This window comes from Entelurus aequoreus, linkage group LG05 (genome assembly GCF_033978785.1).
Source record: "Entelurus aequoreus isolate RoL-2023_Sb linkage group LG05, RoL_Eaeq_v1.1, whole genome shotgun sequence".
In the NCBI taxonomy this organism is placed as follows: Eukaryota; Metazoa; Chordata; class Actinopteri; order Syngnathiformes; family Syngnathidae; genus Entelurus; species Entelurus aequoreus.
In genome coordinates, this window is record NC_084735.1 from 41,593,384 (window position 1) to 41,607,967 (window position 14,584).

Sequence of the window (14,584 nt, forward strand, 5' to 3'; positions counted from 1 at the left end):
CGTAATCCAGCCAGTGTGGCAGGAAAGGGCTGCAGTCTTTAAATTAGCATGATGAGTCTTCTAGCCAACAAAGTATTGAATATTAGAAGATTCTCTTTGGATTTGCTGAGAGAGGATGATGGAGGGGCTACCCCAAATAGTCCACTTAGAGAATTTGGTTCAATCTTTTCGCCAATTACCACAGACAAAGTATTGAAAATGTCTGTCCAATAACTATACAGGAATGGACAAAACCAAAACACATGCATCAAGTTAGCTGGAGACAATTGAGACCAATCACAAGATACAGATATCCCGTCACACATGTTAGCTACTAGGACCTTGGTATAATAAGTATGATGTATTAGCTTGCATTGAATAAGGCTATGTCTGCACAAATGGAAGACTTTAGAATTCTACTTAAGCTCTCTGTCCAGCTTTCCTCAGATAGAATCACTCCCAAGTCCCCCTCCCAAAGTGACTTATTTAAATTCAGAGACTCAGGGCGTGACATAAAAATCTGTTTATAAATATGTGTAATTGATGCTTTTAAAGTGGTGTCAAAAACTAATCTAAAACTGTGTCACTCTGTAAGTCTGGAAACCTAGGGAAATGTTACAAACAAAACTGCGGCTCTGGAGATATCTAAAAAAAATGTTGCGTAGGGAGTGAACATTTATTTGCTGAAAAAAAGCAAAAGTGTTGGCAATGTACGAGTATGTTTTCAGTTTTTAAGTATCGGTTTGTACACTGTTTTACAGTAATAAAGTACCAATTTTGCACTGGATTGGTGAAAATGTAAATAATACCCATCTCTACCTCTAAGTGTCCTTTAATGAATGGAAGTTATTTTAGAAAGTCTTCCCATAGCAGTGGGAAGTCTTAAAACTAGTACATAATTCATCTTGTGTTTATGTAATGTGTTTTCCTAAGAAAACAAATATATTATGTGTGATCCACAGGAATCTCAGTGTACTCTTCCAAGCGGCATTTCAAGAGATGCCACCTCCTGGTCTTCTGCAGCAGTCTCTTCTCATTCGTCCCTTCGTCCGAAAGATTCTTCTCACAGTCCACATGTTAGTCCGTCACTACACATGGCAGCCAATGGCAGTAGACATTGTAGCCCGATCCTCAGTGGACAATCAAAGGTCCAGGGAAGCCCTACTCATAAAGCAAGGGTCTGCTCAACCTATACCCCATCTTGTGCATCATCACCTTGTGCAAAGCCGAGGTTTTCAGATGTCAAATACAAGAAGATCTCACAGCCTCCATGCTTGTCCCCCCATGGCAACTCGAGAACAAACAAGCCCAAAAAGGAGTCAAATGCCAGAAGAAAAGCTGAATGCAAACATAAAGATAAGCTGGTAAAAAGGGAAAGAAGGAGCAATGTTGAAAAGGCAAACCACAGAGGAGAAGGCAGAAAAAAGCGAAAGAAAAAAGAGGAGCACAATTTAGGGGAGAGAAGAAAGAAAAGAGATAAAGCGAAAAGGAAAGAAAAGAAAATAGGCCTGACCGTTCTAACCACTGAGGTTATTTCCAACTCTTCAGAAGAGGAGCAACAATCTCCTCATCCCGGATGCACTTCTTGGCAAACACTGCCCAAAAGGAATTCTGCTAAACGTCCTACTGAGGATCGACAGGTACACTTACTCCCCATAAACAGCCCCATCAGGAAGAAGGCTTCCATTGTCTCATCCCAATTAGAACCCAAGGCAAAACCTGAAAATTCATTGCCTTCTATTTTATATGAAGCCGTAGAACCTCTCAGTGCAGCGTCTAGTGTTCATGAAGCTCAACGAGGGCTTCTCCATGCCCCGGACCTCCAGCCTATGGGTGTAATAGGAAATGTGCAGGAAGCGGGGGAGAACCTAGCAAACACGCCTCCTGTACTCAGTTGGCAGGGCTCACCGGTATCAGATGTGGGAGAGGATGAGGACGAGCTGCAAAAAGGAGTGATTAGCAGACCTGTCCTCCAGCCCAGTCCTACCCAGTGCTTTTCTCCTCCCCCCTTAGAAGGCGAGAACATTTATGACTTGATTAAGGAGCCTTGTGAAAGTAAACAGGCAGAGTGTTCGCAACTTTCTAATCCATCGAGTACAAACAAACAAGATCTTAAAGATGAGAAGAAGTCAGAAAGTCTAGAGGTTTCTAGCTCTCTGCAACAGGATCTTCACCGCAAAGCAGGCCTGGATGACGTTTTCAAGAGCCTGGCCACTTTTCTTGGTAGCCAGAGGGCCACATGTCGAGGTGGTCCATTCGGGGGGTCTTCTTCTTGCACTGCTAGTGGGGTTAAGTTGGTGTCTGCGCTTGCTCTCGGACCAGATATCCGCTGTCACCAGCAAAAGGTTTCTGACCTCAAGTCGGAGCCTAATAATCTGTCTGATTCACATGTGAAGCCCCATACTGTGACAAATCAGTGTGAGTCTGACACAGAAACCCCTACACTCAAAGTAACGGAGACTGATGAGGATATTGAAGATAGGCAAGACAGGAGAAGCACACACATCCTGCCTGAAGGAAGAGATTCACTTTTGGACCATTCTCTCAGTGCAGAGCTGAGACTAACCACCACCCACACCTCCTCTTTGAGCCACCTCCTTGTAGTCGCCAGGAAGGACGAGGAACTGAAGAGTGAGGAGACTCACCTCAGAGGTGCAGAGAAACAACGAAAGCAAAAGGCCAAGGACGGTAGTCACGTCAAAATTAAGACAAAGAAGAAGAAAAAAAGCACTGTTATCTCCAGAAATACACTCAAACGTAAACACAAATCCCCTTCCTGCAAAGATGTGCAGAGAAACGGTGTGAAACTTGAAAAAGCTAACTTAAAGATTAGCATTGATAATAAAGACAATGATAAGACAATAAAAAATGCTGCCTCAGCGGCAACTGGAAACTCAACCACCAAGACCTCAAGCTCATTATCAACTATATTAATCAATCCATCCAACATAATTACCACCACACCAGCGAGTAAATCTGCTGCCAACCTATTAAAGCTGAGAGCATTTTCCATGGGCTTTACCAAGGAGCTGAAGGTCCTGGTAGTGAGGATGAAGCTTGATGCCAGGCACACATTCAACGTAACAGAAGTAGAAGAACAAAAAATCCCACTTTCTCAGATCAGCATTCAAAACACAGCAACTGAAGTAGTAGGAGCTTGCAAGTGAGTATTTACAGAAAGTTACTTCTCGTTGGTTTGAGCGGAAACGATTACTGTTTGTTTCTTTGATCCTAGAGGGGCAAAGGTCAAGGAAAAATTTAAGGAGTCATACCTGCTTACTTCCCTCTCTGTCAAACCTGACATTTCTAGTCAGACTCCGATTCCTCGAGAAAAGCTCAACCCTCCCACACCGAGCATCTATGTGAGTGCACACAAACTACAATGATGTTGCTAGGTACGCGTCCTGCGTCCCTGATGGTTTAATATCTGAAAGAATGCAGTCAACTCACTCTTTTGCTTCTCATGGACGTTGCATTGTCTTTAAAATCACAGTACCGTAACTAGTAGGGATTGTCGACAAAAATCACTAACAAAAATGTGCTTCCAACAAAATAATTTTTCAATAATAGTTGGTGACGTCCTCGCTCGTGTTTTAGCAGACATAAACAAACATGTATGTGCTTGGGCGACCAGTGACTGCCGAGCAACAAGGAAAAATTACCGGGTAAAAACTCAACACGTCCTAGACACAAATAACTTGCTCAATTTGCAAAGTGGACCTTGATTTTCACGGCGGTACGCTTGTAATGCAGGAGCATTTAAAGCAGAGGCATGTCGGACTTCTGGAGGATGACATCTCAGACTCTCCTCTGTAAGATACGTAGCTTGTTAGTTGGCTAGCTAACAACAAACAACAAAGTTGTGTGAAAAATAGATGTATTTATTTATTTATCATTTTAGCCAGAGTTTGCCAGCGAAAAATTGTCTTCTATATACCTGTGAGCATCTTTCTGAATACCATTATCATCACAAAATGTTTTTATTTTTTGGAAGCTAAATAGATACCACATAAATGTTGTTGTTGTTGCTATTTTGACTGTCTTTTATTAATGTAAAAAAATATTATGTGTGTTTTTATCTGCTTTTTTCTCCTTTCTTTGCTTTTAAATGGACAAAAGTTTAATCAAGTTATTATATTGTAACAGCCCAATGAGCAGCACAGTTATACACTATTTTTTAATGAGGTAGTCATCTCTGTTAGTTAGCATGCATGAAATTTATCAAGCTAAATTTGAAAGCCGATGGCTTAAATTACAGCTGCTAAATATGCTTCATGATATGATTAGTCATCTAATCTTTTAGATAGTCTGACTACTTGAGAATAAAAACAGTTGTTAGTTGCAGCCCTAGTAACTACTAACCTAGTTGGAGTAACTCTCTGTGCATCTGCTCAGCGCACACGTCATCACCTGTACACAGTATCGCAACATGCTAGTTTAACCGCAACCAAAATAATTAGCCGGTCACCACAGATTTATTTTCAAAAGTTAAAGATATGATCGTCATAGTAAAGTAAACCCACGTTTCCACTGCTCTATGTTGAGCTCGATGGTGTTTTAACATTTAGGGCACGTGCTATTACTACATTTTAAAAAACATACAGTGGTGGTGAGAAAAAAATACTTTAAAGAGGTCGTATATTATTTTTTACTACATTTAAAACACTTGATTTTGGTTGACATAACATGTAATGATGGTTCTTCTGTCAGTTTGCATAGATTATGTTTTACAGACCGTCTTCAAGCCGCTTTCCAACCGTCTCCTCAGGATGCATGGCTTTTTATAAGTGGTCTTATATACGTGGCTCCACTTCGACTTTGTCTTCTCCTCGTCAGTCAGTTTGTAGTTTTTAGCGCTTCTATATGGAGTCTACTGACAGATATAAATTTAAACTTTAAGCTGCTTTGTTTTACAAATGGCAACAGCAGAGGATGCATGTGCATGTACAAGCCTGTCTGCCCCACAACAAGAGAACAGCAAAAAAGAAGGAACTCATTGACTACAATGGCGGACTCGCACAAAACTCTTCGTGTAAAACTTTACTATATATGGATAATAAGCTGAAGTCACTAATGGGGAAAAACATTACAAATGAGGCAAATTTCAAATAGCTTGTTTAGAGGAACAATTAAGAAGGCAAGATTGTTTTAGAAGTATCTCCGCTATGCCTCCATGGTTTGAAATCAAATTTTCGGGACTTATGCAGATCCCCAATACACAAAAACGGGTATCAACCGGTAACAAAAGTTGGTTTTGCATAATGGGACCCCTTTAAATGCCGCGTGCCATTATGTTTACCTTCAGACTATTTTGAATGTTATTTGATTAATTTCAAATACATTTTGAACATGTATGAGTATATACATTAATTATAACCATTTGATACCATATTATCATCAAATGAGTTTAACAGTACAATTGAATGAAAATAAGAGTGTAAGAAATAGTAATAATTCATTTTAATTGGGGATCTATTAAATTTCACGGAGACCCAGTCAAATCACAGCCTGTGGGTCCCGGGGACTCATTACATTAAAAACCTATCAACGTCACTGTTTTTAGCAGGTACACTTGCGCAATCTAATACAATCTAGTAAACGAGCTTTCACTGAGCGATACAGTTTTAGTTAGACAATTTATTTCTGTGGTCATTATCATCTTGCAGTTCTTTTATTGGCTTGATTGTGCTGCAGTACTTAGTGTTGTTGCCTATAAGGGAACTTGGTGTACTGATAAAAATAATTTTAGCACTGTTGTTCAATATCAAAGAACTCATGTGTACGTTTGGGTTTTTCTTTGCAGTTGGAAAGCAAGAGGGACGCCTTCTCACCAGTTCTGCTGCAGTTCTGCACCAACCCCAAAAATGCTGTGACTGTCATCAGAGGTCTTGCTGGCTCGCTCCGCCTCAGTGAGTTGGTACAATACATACATTCTGAGGTTGCTGAACCAAAAATGGGTCTTTTTTTCTGGCATCAGTTAGTGAAAGAGACAGTGCATGCAATAATTAAAGACAAAGGTGCCATATAAGTGTATTATGGGTATAATAGGTGATCACAGGGTAGTTTACCCATTTTACTGTATTGTTCTAATATATGATCCTCTGGTTACGTAATAATTCCATTCCTAGACTGTGATATAGGAGTGTATTTGAATAGTCGACTATTCAATGATTTGATTCAGAGTAGTCTGATTGACTAGAAGGAGGTTTACCTCCAAATTCTTCAGGACAACCTAAAATCATCAGCCCTGAGGTTGGGTCTTGGGCGCAGTTGGGTGTTCCAACAGGACAATGACCGCAAACACACGTCAAAAGTGGTAAAGGAATGGCTAAATCAGGCTAGAATTAAGGTATTAGAATGGCCTCCCCAAAGTCTTGACTTAAACGTGTGGACAATGCTGAAGAAACAAGTCCATGTCAGAAAACCAACAAATTTAGCAGAACTGCACCAATTTGGTCAAGAGGGATTGTCAAAAATTCAACCAGAAGCTTGCCAGAAGCCTGTGGATGGCTACCAAAAGTGCCTTATTGCAGTGAAACTTGTCAAGGGACATGTAACCAAATATTAACATTGCTGTATGTATACTTTTGACCCAGCAGATTTGGTCACATTTTCAGTAGACCCATAATAAATTCATAAAATAACCAAACTTCATGAATGTTTTTTGTGACCAACAAGTATGTGCTCCAATCACTCTATCACAAAAAAATAAAAGTTGTAGAAATTATTGGAAACTCAAGACAGCCATGACATTATGTTCTTTACAAGTGTATGTAAACTTTTGACTTTCGACTGTATGATAATAAAAGTATCTACTGTACTGTTTACGTGTCAAAGTACCCTTTAAAAAGCTGAAATCAACCCCAAACAACATCTTAGTGATTCAGAATAATATTTTTATATTGACACATCTCGCGGTACATCTCCTAATGGTATTTTAGTAATGTATGCATAGATGTGATGTGTCAGTATCAAAATATTACTTTGAATCATTTTTTGGCAAACAAAAATACATTGATTTAATGAATACCGGTACATCCAAACACTTTAATACTTATTATGTGCATGAACAAAGAACAGTTAATAATATCGTATGTAGCTTTTAAACAAGAAATAGCACATCAACATTGACTTTACAACATTAATTAATTGCATAGAAATGGCCAACTCTTTCATTTTTCAGACATGATTAAGGCTTAAATAATTTCAAACACATATCTTACACTGAGTGACGGGCATTATTTTTAGATTGATGATGAACGATGATAAGCAGCCAGGTTCCAGATATCTGTGGTCCTTCACTAAATGTAAATCATTTTAGTTACGATATTTTTTTTTACACAAGCGTGTTTAAGTGTTTGCCTCCCAACACAAGATCAGGCGCATTCATCTGTTTGGAACGTTATTTCAGTCCCATCTTATGTTATTCCACTGTGATTCTAGTTCTACTCAGTCCAGGTAATTGATTTGTTGTGCAAATACTCTTAAAGGCACCATATGTAATATTTAGAATTATTCTGTTGCCAGCAATGTAAAAAGTGAATTTGAATGAAGACCTAATCTGTTTAAATTTAAATAAAGGTTTATAGATGTAACATTTTTACTTAAATAGAGGAAATTTTACATATTGTATTTGCATTTTGCAACATACTGTAATGGCTTAATGCTTTGCAATATTGTTTAATGTCAGCAATTATCTTACAAGACGATTCAAGACGACTGACCGTTTTATGGGTGCTACCCCTGCAGAACTAAGTGCCACCCCTGTGCAAACCCTGACAAAATGTCTGGACACGCCACTGTTCTAGACACTCAAAGCGCTTCACAGAGAAGTGAGAACCCATCATTCATTTACTCTATATTCACAGCGGATATCTGTCCGATATCAGCAAAAAAAATTGAATCGGATGCTGTCGGCTCACATCTTTACTTGTGCAAAGCTGGACTGCCAGTTAACAGTGGAACAAAATGTGAAAAGTGGAACAATTTCCCTTGTGGATCAATAAAGTTTGTCTAAGTCTAACATCTAAATGTCCTCATATAAGCACACAAAGTTGGTCTTTTCTTGTATTTTAGGGAAGTCATTTACAAAAAATGAACATGATAGGCTCAAGCCTACCAGAAGCTAGCAGCTACACGACAGCTCAGCCTACAAGTAGCACACAAGCTAGACATAGGAAATAAGTGTCCTTAATTGAACAATATTACAGTCTAAAACATGGCATTTGTCAATATAAACAAATATCAAACAATTACAGTTCGTATATTCTTTACACATACAGTATCATCATCATCATCATCATCAATCTTTATTGCAGACCTTAAGATCCATTTAAACATATAAAAACAGAATACAATACATTAAAAAACAAAACAATAAAACATACATTAAAAACAAAACAATAAAACATAAAAATAATAAAAACATAAAACCCAAATGTCAGTTTCTGACATACAAACATGTGTGCCAATGATTCCCCAGTCCAGATGAGTACTTAACAGAACTGCGGCCAGAGTTCGTTAACACAGAGATTATGTCATTTTCAGACTCAGATACCCTACACATAAACTTATACATAATGTTGCGTAGCAACGCTGAAAAAGTGGGCACCCCAACACTAACAAACACCTGGCTTGCACTGGATCTTCTTGGAATTCCCAGGAGAAGCCTCATACAGTCATTATAAGCAACCTGCAGTTTCTGTATGCTTTTCTGCTTATACTTTACCCACAGGGGGGGCAGTATACAGGGGAGTGCAATAGGCTCTGAATAAGTTTATCTTTACATCATATGTACAATAATAAAATTTATTTCTCAGCATGTTGGCTTGGGCATACAGCATACGCCCCTGTCTGTATAGGTCATCATCATCACCCAATAGATCAGTAATGATGTGCCCCAGATACTTAGTTTTATCACACACACTCAGCATCTGTCCTGACAGATAGAATGAAGGAAAAGAGAGGTCCTTGTCCTCTCTTGTTCTACATATCATGATGACACTCTTTTTGGCATTATATTTCACCTCATATTTTAAACCATAATCTGTACATATATTCAGCAGCTGTTGGAAGCCAGCACTGCTAGGAGACAGGATGGCTAAATCATCCGCATACATAAAATGATTGACCACAGTATTACCAAGTACACATCCGGTTCTACATGTATTGAGCTGTACAGATAGGTCATTCATATACAGATTGAAGAGGGCAGGGGAGAGAATTCCCCCCTGGCGTACCCCATTCCCAACCTTAAATGTTGCTGAGCATTTACCGCCCCATCTGATCTGCATGCTCTGATTAGCATACCAATATGACAGAATTCTGATGATACTGTCAGGCACGCCCCTCTCTTTCAGTTTTAAAAACAGTTTCTGATGGTTGACTCTATCAAAGGCTTTCGATGCGTCAATATAGCCAACTAAAACTGAGGAGTTCTTACCTTTATACATATCAATCACTTCTTTCAATGCATAGATACAAAGGTCAGTACCATGCTTAGTTTTAAAACCAAACTGATTGTCAGCAGTGGTAAGAAAAACGCTTAAGCGGTCTAATAAAATTCTCTCTATAACTTTAGAAATTATGCTTGCAAGTGCAATAGGCCTGTAATTCTCCATGCTTCCCACCTTACCTGCCTTGTCTCCAAGGCAGTTGGAATTAAAAAGTATCGAGTAACAAATGTTAAGTTAAGTTAAAGTACCAATGATTGTCACACACACACACTAGGTGTGGCGAAATTATTCTCTGCATTTGACCCATCATGTGTCCCCATCATTAAACTCACAGCGTCATAAGCTTAACTTAATGAATTATTGTGACCATTAGGTGTTAACAATTACCACTCGACTTAATCTTAAAGACAGCAAAAGTACATTAGTACATAGTTAATAAATAGGTTAGTGCTTTATATACCTCTCTGAGTCATTTTACTAGACTTAGTCTTTTCTAACATTCAACACTACAAAAGTTTAAATTAAATTGGAATTTATATTGGCTCAATATTGGAAATTAAGAAGTTGTATCAGGGCACCCTTAATTTGTATTTGTTTTCTTGTTAATTTGGCCATTTAAGATTGTTTCTATTATGATTCTGAAGAATCAAGAAGTCCAAAATATCTTACCCCGAAAAAGATCAGAGCACAACATGAGGTTAAAAGTGTCCAAATCTCAAATTCAAAAGATCAAGTTACAAGAATTGTCTGTTTTTCTCCTCTTTGTAAGACCTTGGCCTGTTTTCTACCAAATCTCTGGTGGAGGCCAATGCAGAACATGCCGTGGAGGTGAGGACTCAGGTGCAGCAGCCTGCTGATGAAAATTGGGATACCCGTGGCTCGACTCAGACGTGGCCCTGTGAGAGCAGCCGCTCACACACCACCATTGCCAAATACGCTCAGTACCAAGCATCCAGCTTCCAGGAGAGCCTGCAGGTAGACATTGTCACTCCGGGCACCCACATGGAATTTAAAAAAACGTGTGTGTTTGTTAATGATTATAATGTACAGTAAAGTTCACATTGTTGACATTCAATTTGACATACACTACATCAATGCAGATGATTTTTTTGCTTGAATAATATCCTCTATGTGCCACCCCTGCATATTCTGATAAAGAGTGATACGGATACACTTGAAGTGATTGAGAGTTATTTAGTGGTTCTAGGTTTTGAAGCATTCACAAACTGATCCATTGTCGCCCCAGTACAACATAACTGATGAAGTGGCCAGTGAGTGCATATTATGGATCGACTTTGCTTCTTGGCCATAACAAATCTAATTTGAAAGTAATAATCTGACTTCAGAGTTTAGAAGTTAAGTGGAATGTAATGATTAATAGACTATTTGCCAATATCCAACCTGCCAGCTAAGCTGATGTAGATGCTTTATAGGAGGAGAAAAAGAGTGAAAATGAAGAGGAAGAGGATCAGGCCAAGTCTTCGGATACGCCGTCCACCACAAAAGCAAATGTGTGGTCAGACCACAATAAAGGCAACCTGGTCTCAACTGCAATTAAACACACCTCTGATCTCTTAACTAGCAAAGCCGCCACCGACAACACATCCAGGTTAGCACAAAAGAGGCCATCTGCTTTTACAAAGATGTCACATTTTGAAATTGTTGATACTCACACTTCATTCTCCCCAGCTCGGAACTGAAAGCTGTTGGCAAGATCATCAAATTTGGCACCAACATCGATCTCTCTGACTCTAAACGGTGAGTTAATAACATCTGCTTCCTAAATCACTTCATCTAGCAGTTATATCACAAGATTAACAATATTTCTTTAAGGTGGAAGCCTCAGCTGCAGGAACTGCTCAAGCTGCCAGCGTTCATGCGTGTGGAGTCGAGCAACAACATGCTCAGCCATGTTGGCCACACAATCCTGGGAATGAACACTGTCCAGCTCTACATGAAGGTGCCAGGCAGCCGGACACCAGGTCAGTGAGATATACAGTATATGTTATTTATGATCAGGGCTGTGCTAAACTTTGAGTAAACCATTTGATCTGTAGCACTTTAATAGTCAGAACCAGGAAATACTGATTCTGTAGTATTTAGTGTAACGTCTCCTTATACTTGAGCATAATGAATATTTTTCTAAAACCTCTGTCCATCCTGTTTAAAATGTTACTGTGTCAAAGTTGCTGCTGTCAATCTGTTGCTGGCTTTTGCACTACATTATGAATATGACTCAGACCCAAGTAACAGTAGTGATTTTTAGGAATACAATTTTCCTAATATTTTGGCTGCAAACTGACTTGTAAAAAAGAGGATAGATGCTCTCTTGTTGCCCGAGCAACACGGGCTGAAGACATGGTTTTTGTATGATTCGATTTCCGACAAAAATGTTGGTGTCTGTATAGCACCTCAGTTATTGAGTGGCCAATCGCTGCACGTAACAAACTAGTCAGTTTGCCTGCGTATCATTCTGCCAAATCAAGTAACCAAACAAAGAATGCCACGCGTACGACTGCAAAATAAGCCACCATGAGCCGAAAGAAAGTTGCAAGTGGCAGCACGTTGAAAAGAAGGTGAGAAACACTATTACATTTTAAAAAAAATAACTCATAGCAAAGTACAAAGTTGGTGTCTGCGTCGCTTTCTCTTCTCCTCCTCCCTTCACGCTCATTGTCGCCTTCTCAAACGACCACAAAAAAAAATCATTGGCTTTATTTTAACAGAAAATCTTATAATAAATTAAACATATGTTTCTTATTGCAATCAAATAATAATTTTGGCATTAAGCAAGATAGTAAACATACTAGAAAACTTCTCTTTTACTAGTAAGTAAGCAAATGGGTTACAAAGGCTCCTAATTTGGATGCTGACATATGCAGTAACATAGTGTGTTATTTCCCATTATATTATTTTGGCAAAATAATGAGGGACAAGCAGTAGAAAATGGATTATTAATCTATTAAAAAATTCACTGCTAATATCTGCTTACTTTGTTTTGTTTGTCACCATGGAGGCGACGATTCGTGATTTAGAAGTAGCTAAAACACTACCGACTGCGGATGGATGTTAGCCACTAGCTGGCTAATAGCTAACAAGCGCAAGAGCTAAGCACCTCTTGCAGAGCGCCGCTTCAGTGTTTATAGCTTCTACTTTATTGTTAGTTTTTAAACCAGAATGTGTCCATTCTCCCTTTTCTATCTGTACACTGTTTCTGCTTGTAAGTACTCCATGTGTTGCCTTACATGCACCTCTGCTCGTTTTACCAGCAATGTCACAACGTGACGATGGAGTGCCGTCTTCTCCGGTAAAAAAGTACTGATATTTTTCAGAAGCAGTATTGTGCCGTTTTTAATTTATTTGTACCGCGGTACTTTATTAGTATCGATATACTGTACAACCCTAATATGGTTTATTGTTGAAGTTTATTATAATATTGAAGAGGAAATGGTTAAATTAAAATTGTGGTTTGATGTAAATAAATTATCTTTAAACTTGGAAAAGACTAAATTTATGGTATTCAGTAATAAAAGAAAAATAGAAGTTAGTTTATCCATAAACAATGTGAAAATTAAGAAGGTGTCTGAAATCAGATTTCTTGGGGTCATCTTAGATGAAAAGTTTACATGGAAAGCTCATATATTGCATGTGAAAAATAAGGTATCTAAAATTTTATTTATTTTGAACAAGGTTAAATACAGTTTCCCCGTATAATACAATGAGAATGTTATATTGCTCAATTATTCTACCTTATTTCAATTATTGTGCAGAAATATGGGGGAATACATATCACAGCAACATAATGCCTTTATTTCTTTCACAGAATGACCCATATTTACAATATTTACCCATATTTTCTTTCTTCCAAATGACTTACTAAAGTTATTTGTGTTCACGTCGGAAGATGAGAACCACAGAAGGCCGTATGATTTTAAACATCCAAGAGTGCGAACAAATTTGAAGCAAATGTGCTTGTCTGTTGCTGGTGTGAAAGCATGGAATTCTCTAGACAAAGACTTAAAAAGTTGCAAGAATATCTTTGAATTTAAAGAGTTACAAAAAGAGACAACTGGAATTATATCAAACTGATTTTTGATTTTGATTGGAACGTGTCATTTTGAAAATGCTTAAACGAAAATTAAAAGTATGTTGGAGTTCGGGTGTTGGTGGAGGGAACAGTGATAAAGTAATCTAAATAATTTGTGTTAAAAAGGGGGCAGATAGATATAAGAATAGTATTCTTCCATCTGCTCCTTTCTGATCATGGAAATGTATAAGAAACAAAAAAAACTATGAAAGTGTCAACTGTATATGGCTTGTATATATGCATTTTCTTGAAAGTAATAAAAAGAAATGATGATGATGATTTTGAACATGCATACAGTTACAACATGATACATCACTATTTCCAGTTTCTCTTTTCAACATGTTCAAAAAGGAGTAAGAAGAAGCAGAGCTTATTCAATCCGACCCCTTTTCCATTTCATAGCAAACGCTAACACTTGTGTTCACTTCCTGTTCTCAATTTGTACACAATTTACTCCATGAATAGATATAATTCTAAAAACAAAAATAAATAAATAGTTAAGTAAGTTGTATTTAACATAGTGAGATGAATAAGATATCTATTTTCAAAAAGTTTAATATCCATCCATCCATTTTCTACCGCTTATTCCCTTCGGGGTCGTGGGGGGTGCTGGTGCCTATCTCAGCTACAATCGGGCGGAAGGCGGGGTACACCCTGGACAAGTCGCCACCTCATCGCAGGGCCAACACAGATAGACGGACAACATTCACACTCACATTCACACACTAGGGCCAATTTAGTGTTGCCAATCAACTTATCCCCAGGTGCATGTCTTTGGAGGTGGGAGGAAGCCGGAGTACCCGGAGGGAACCCACGCAGTCACGGGGAGAACATGCAAACTCCACACAGAAAGATCCCGAGGCCGGGATTGAACTCACGACTACTCAGGACCTTCGTATTGTGAGGCAGACGCACTAACCCAGGGGTCACCAACGCGGTGCCCGCGGGCACCAGGTCGCCCGTAAGGACCAGATGAGTCGCCCGCAAGCCTGTTCTAAAAAAAATAAATAAAATTAAATTTAAAAAAAAAATATATATATATATATATATATATATATATATA

General features: G+C 38.5%; 1 protein-coding gene across 2 annotated transcripts in view; it reads left to right on the forward strand.

Annotated features, from left to right (window-relative positions):
• Positions 1-14,584, forward strand: part of LOC133650630 (uncharacterized) — a 67,389-nt gene that overhangs the window by 33,049 nt on the left and 19,756 nt on the right. For both annotated transcript variants that reach the window (XM_062048115.1, XM_062048114.1), the window contains 7 exons: positions 942-3,142; positions 3,215-3,341; positions 5,783-5,888; positions 10,204-10,409; positions 10,868-11,043; positions 11,124-11,192; positions 11,268-11,416. In XM_062048115.1, the coding sequence (XP_061904099.1) occupies positions 942-3,142; positions 3,215-3,341; positions 5,783-5,888; positions 10,204-10,409; positions 10,868-11,043; positions 11,124-11,192; positions 11,268-11,416 (3,034 nt within the window). The remainder of the gene's footprint in view (positions 1-941; positions 3,143-3,214; positions 3,342-5,782; positions 5,889-10,203; positions 10,410-10,867; positions 11,044-11,123; positions 11,193-11,267; positions 11,417-14,584) is intronic.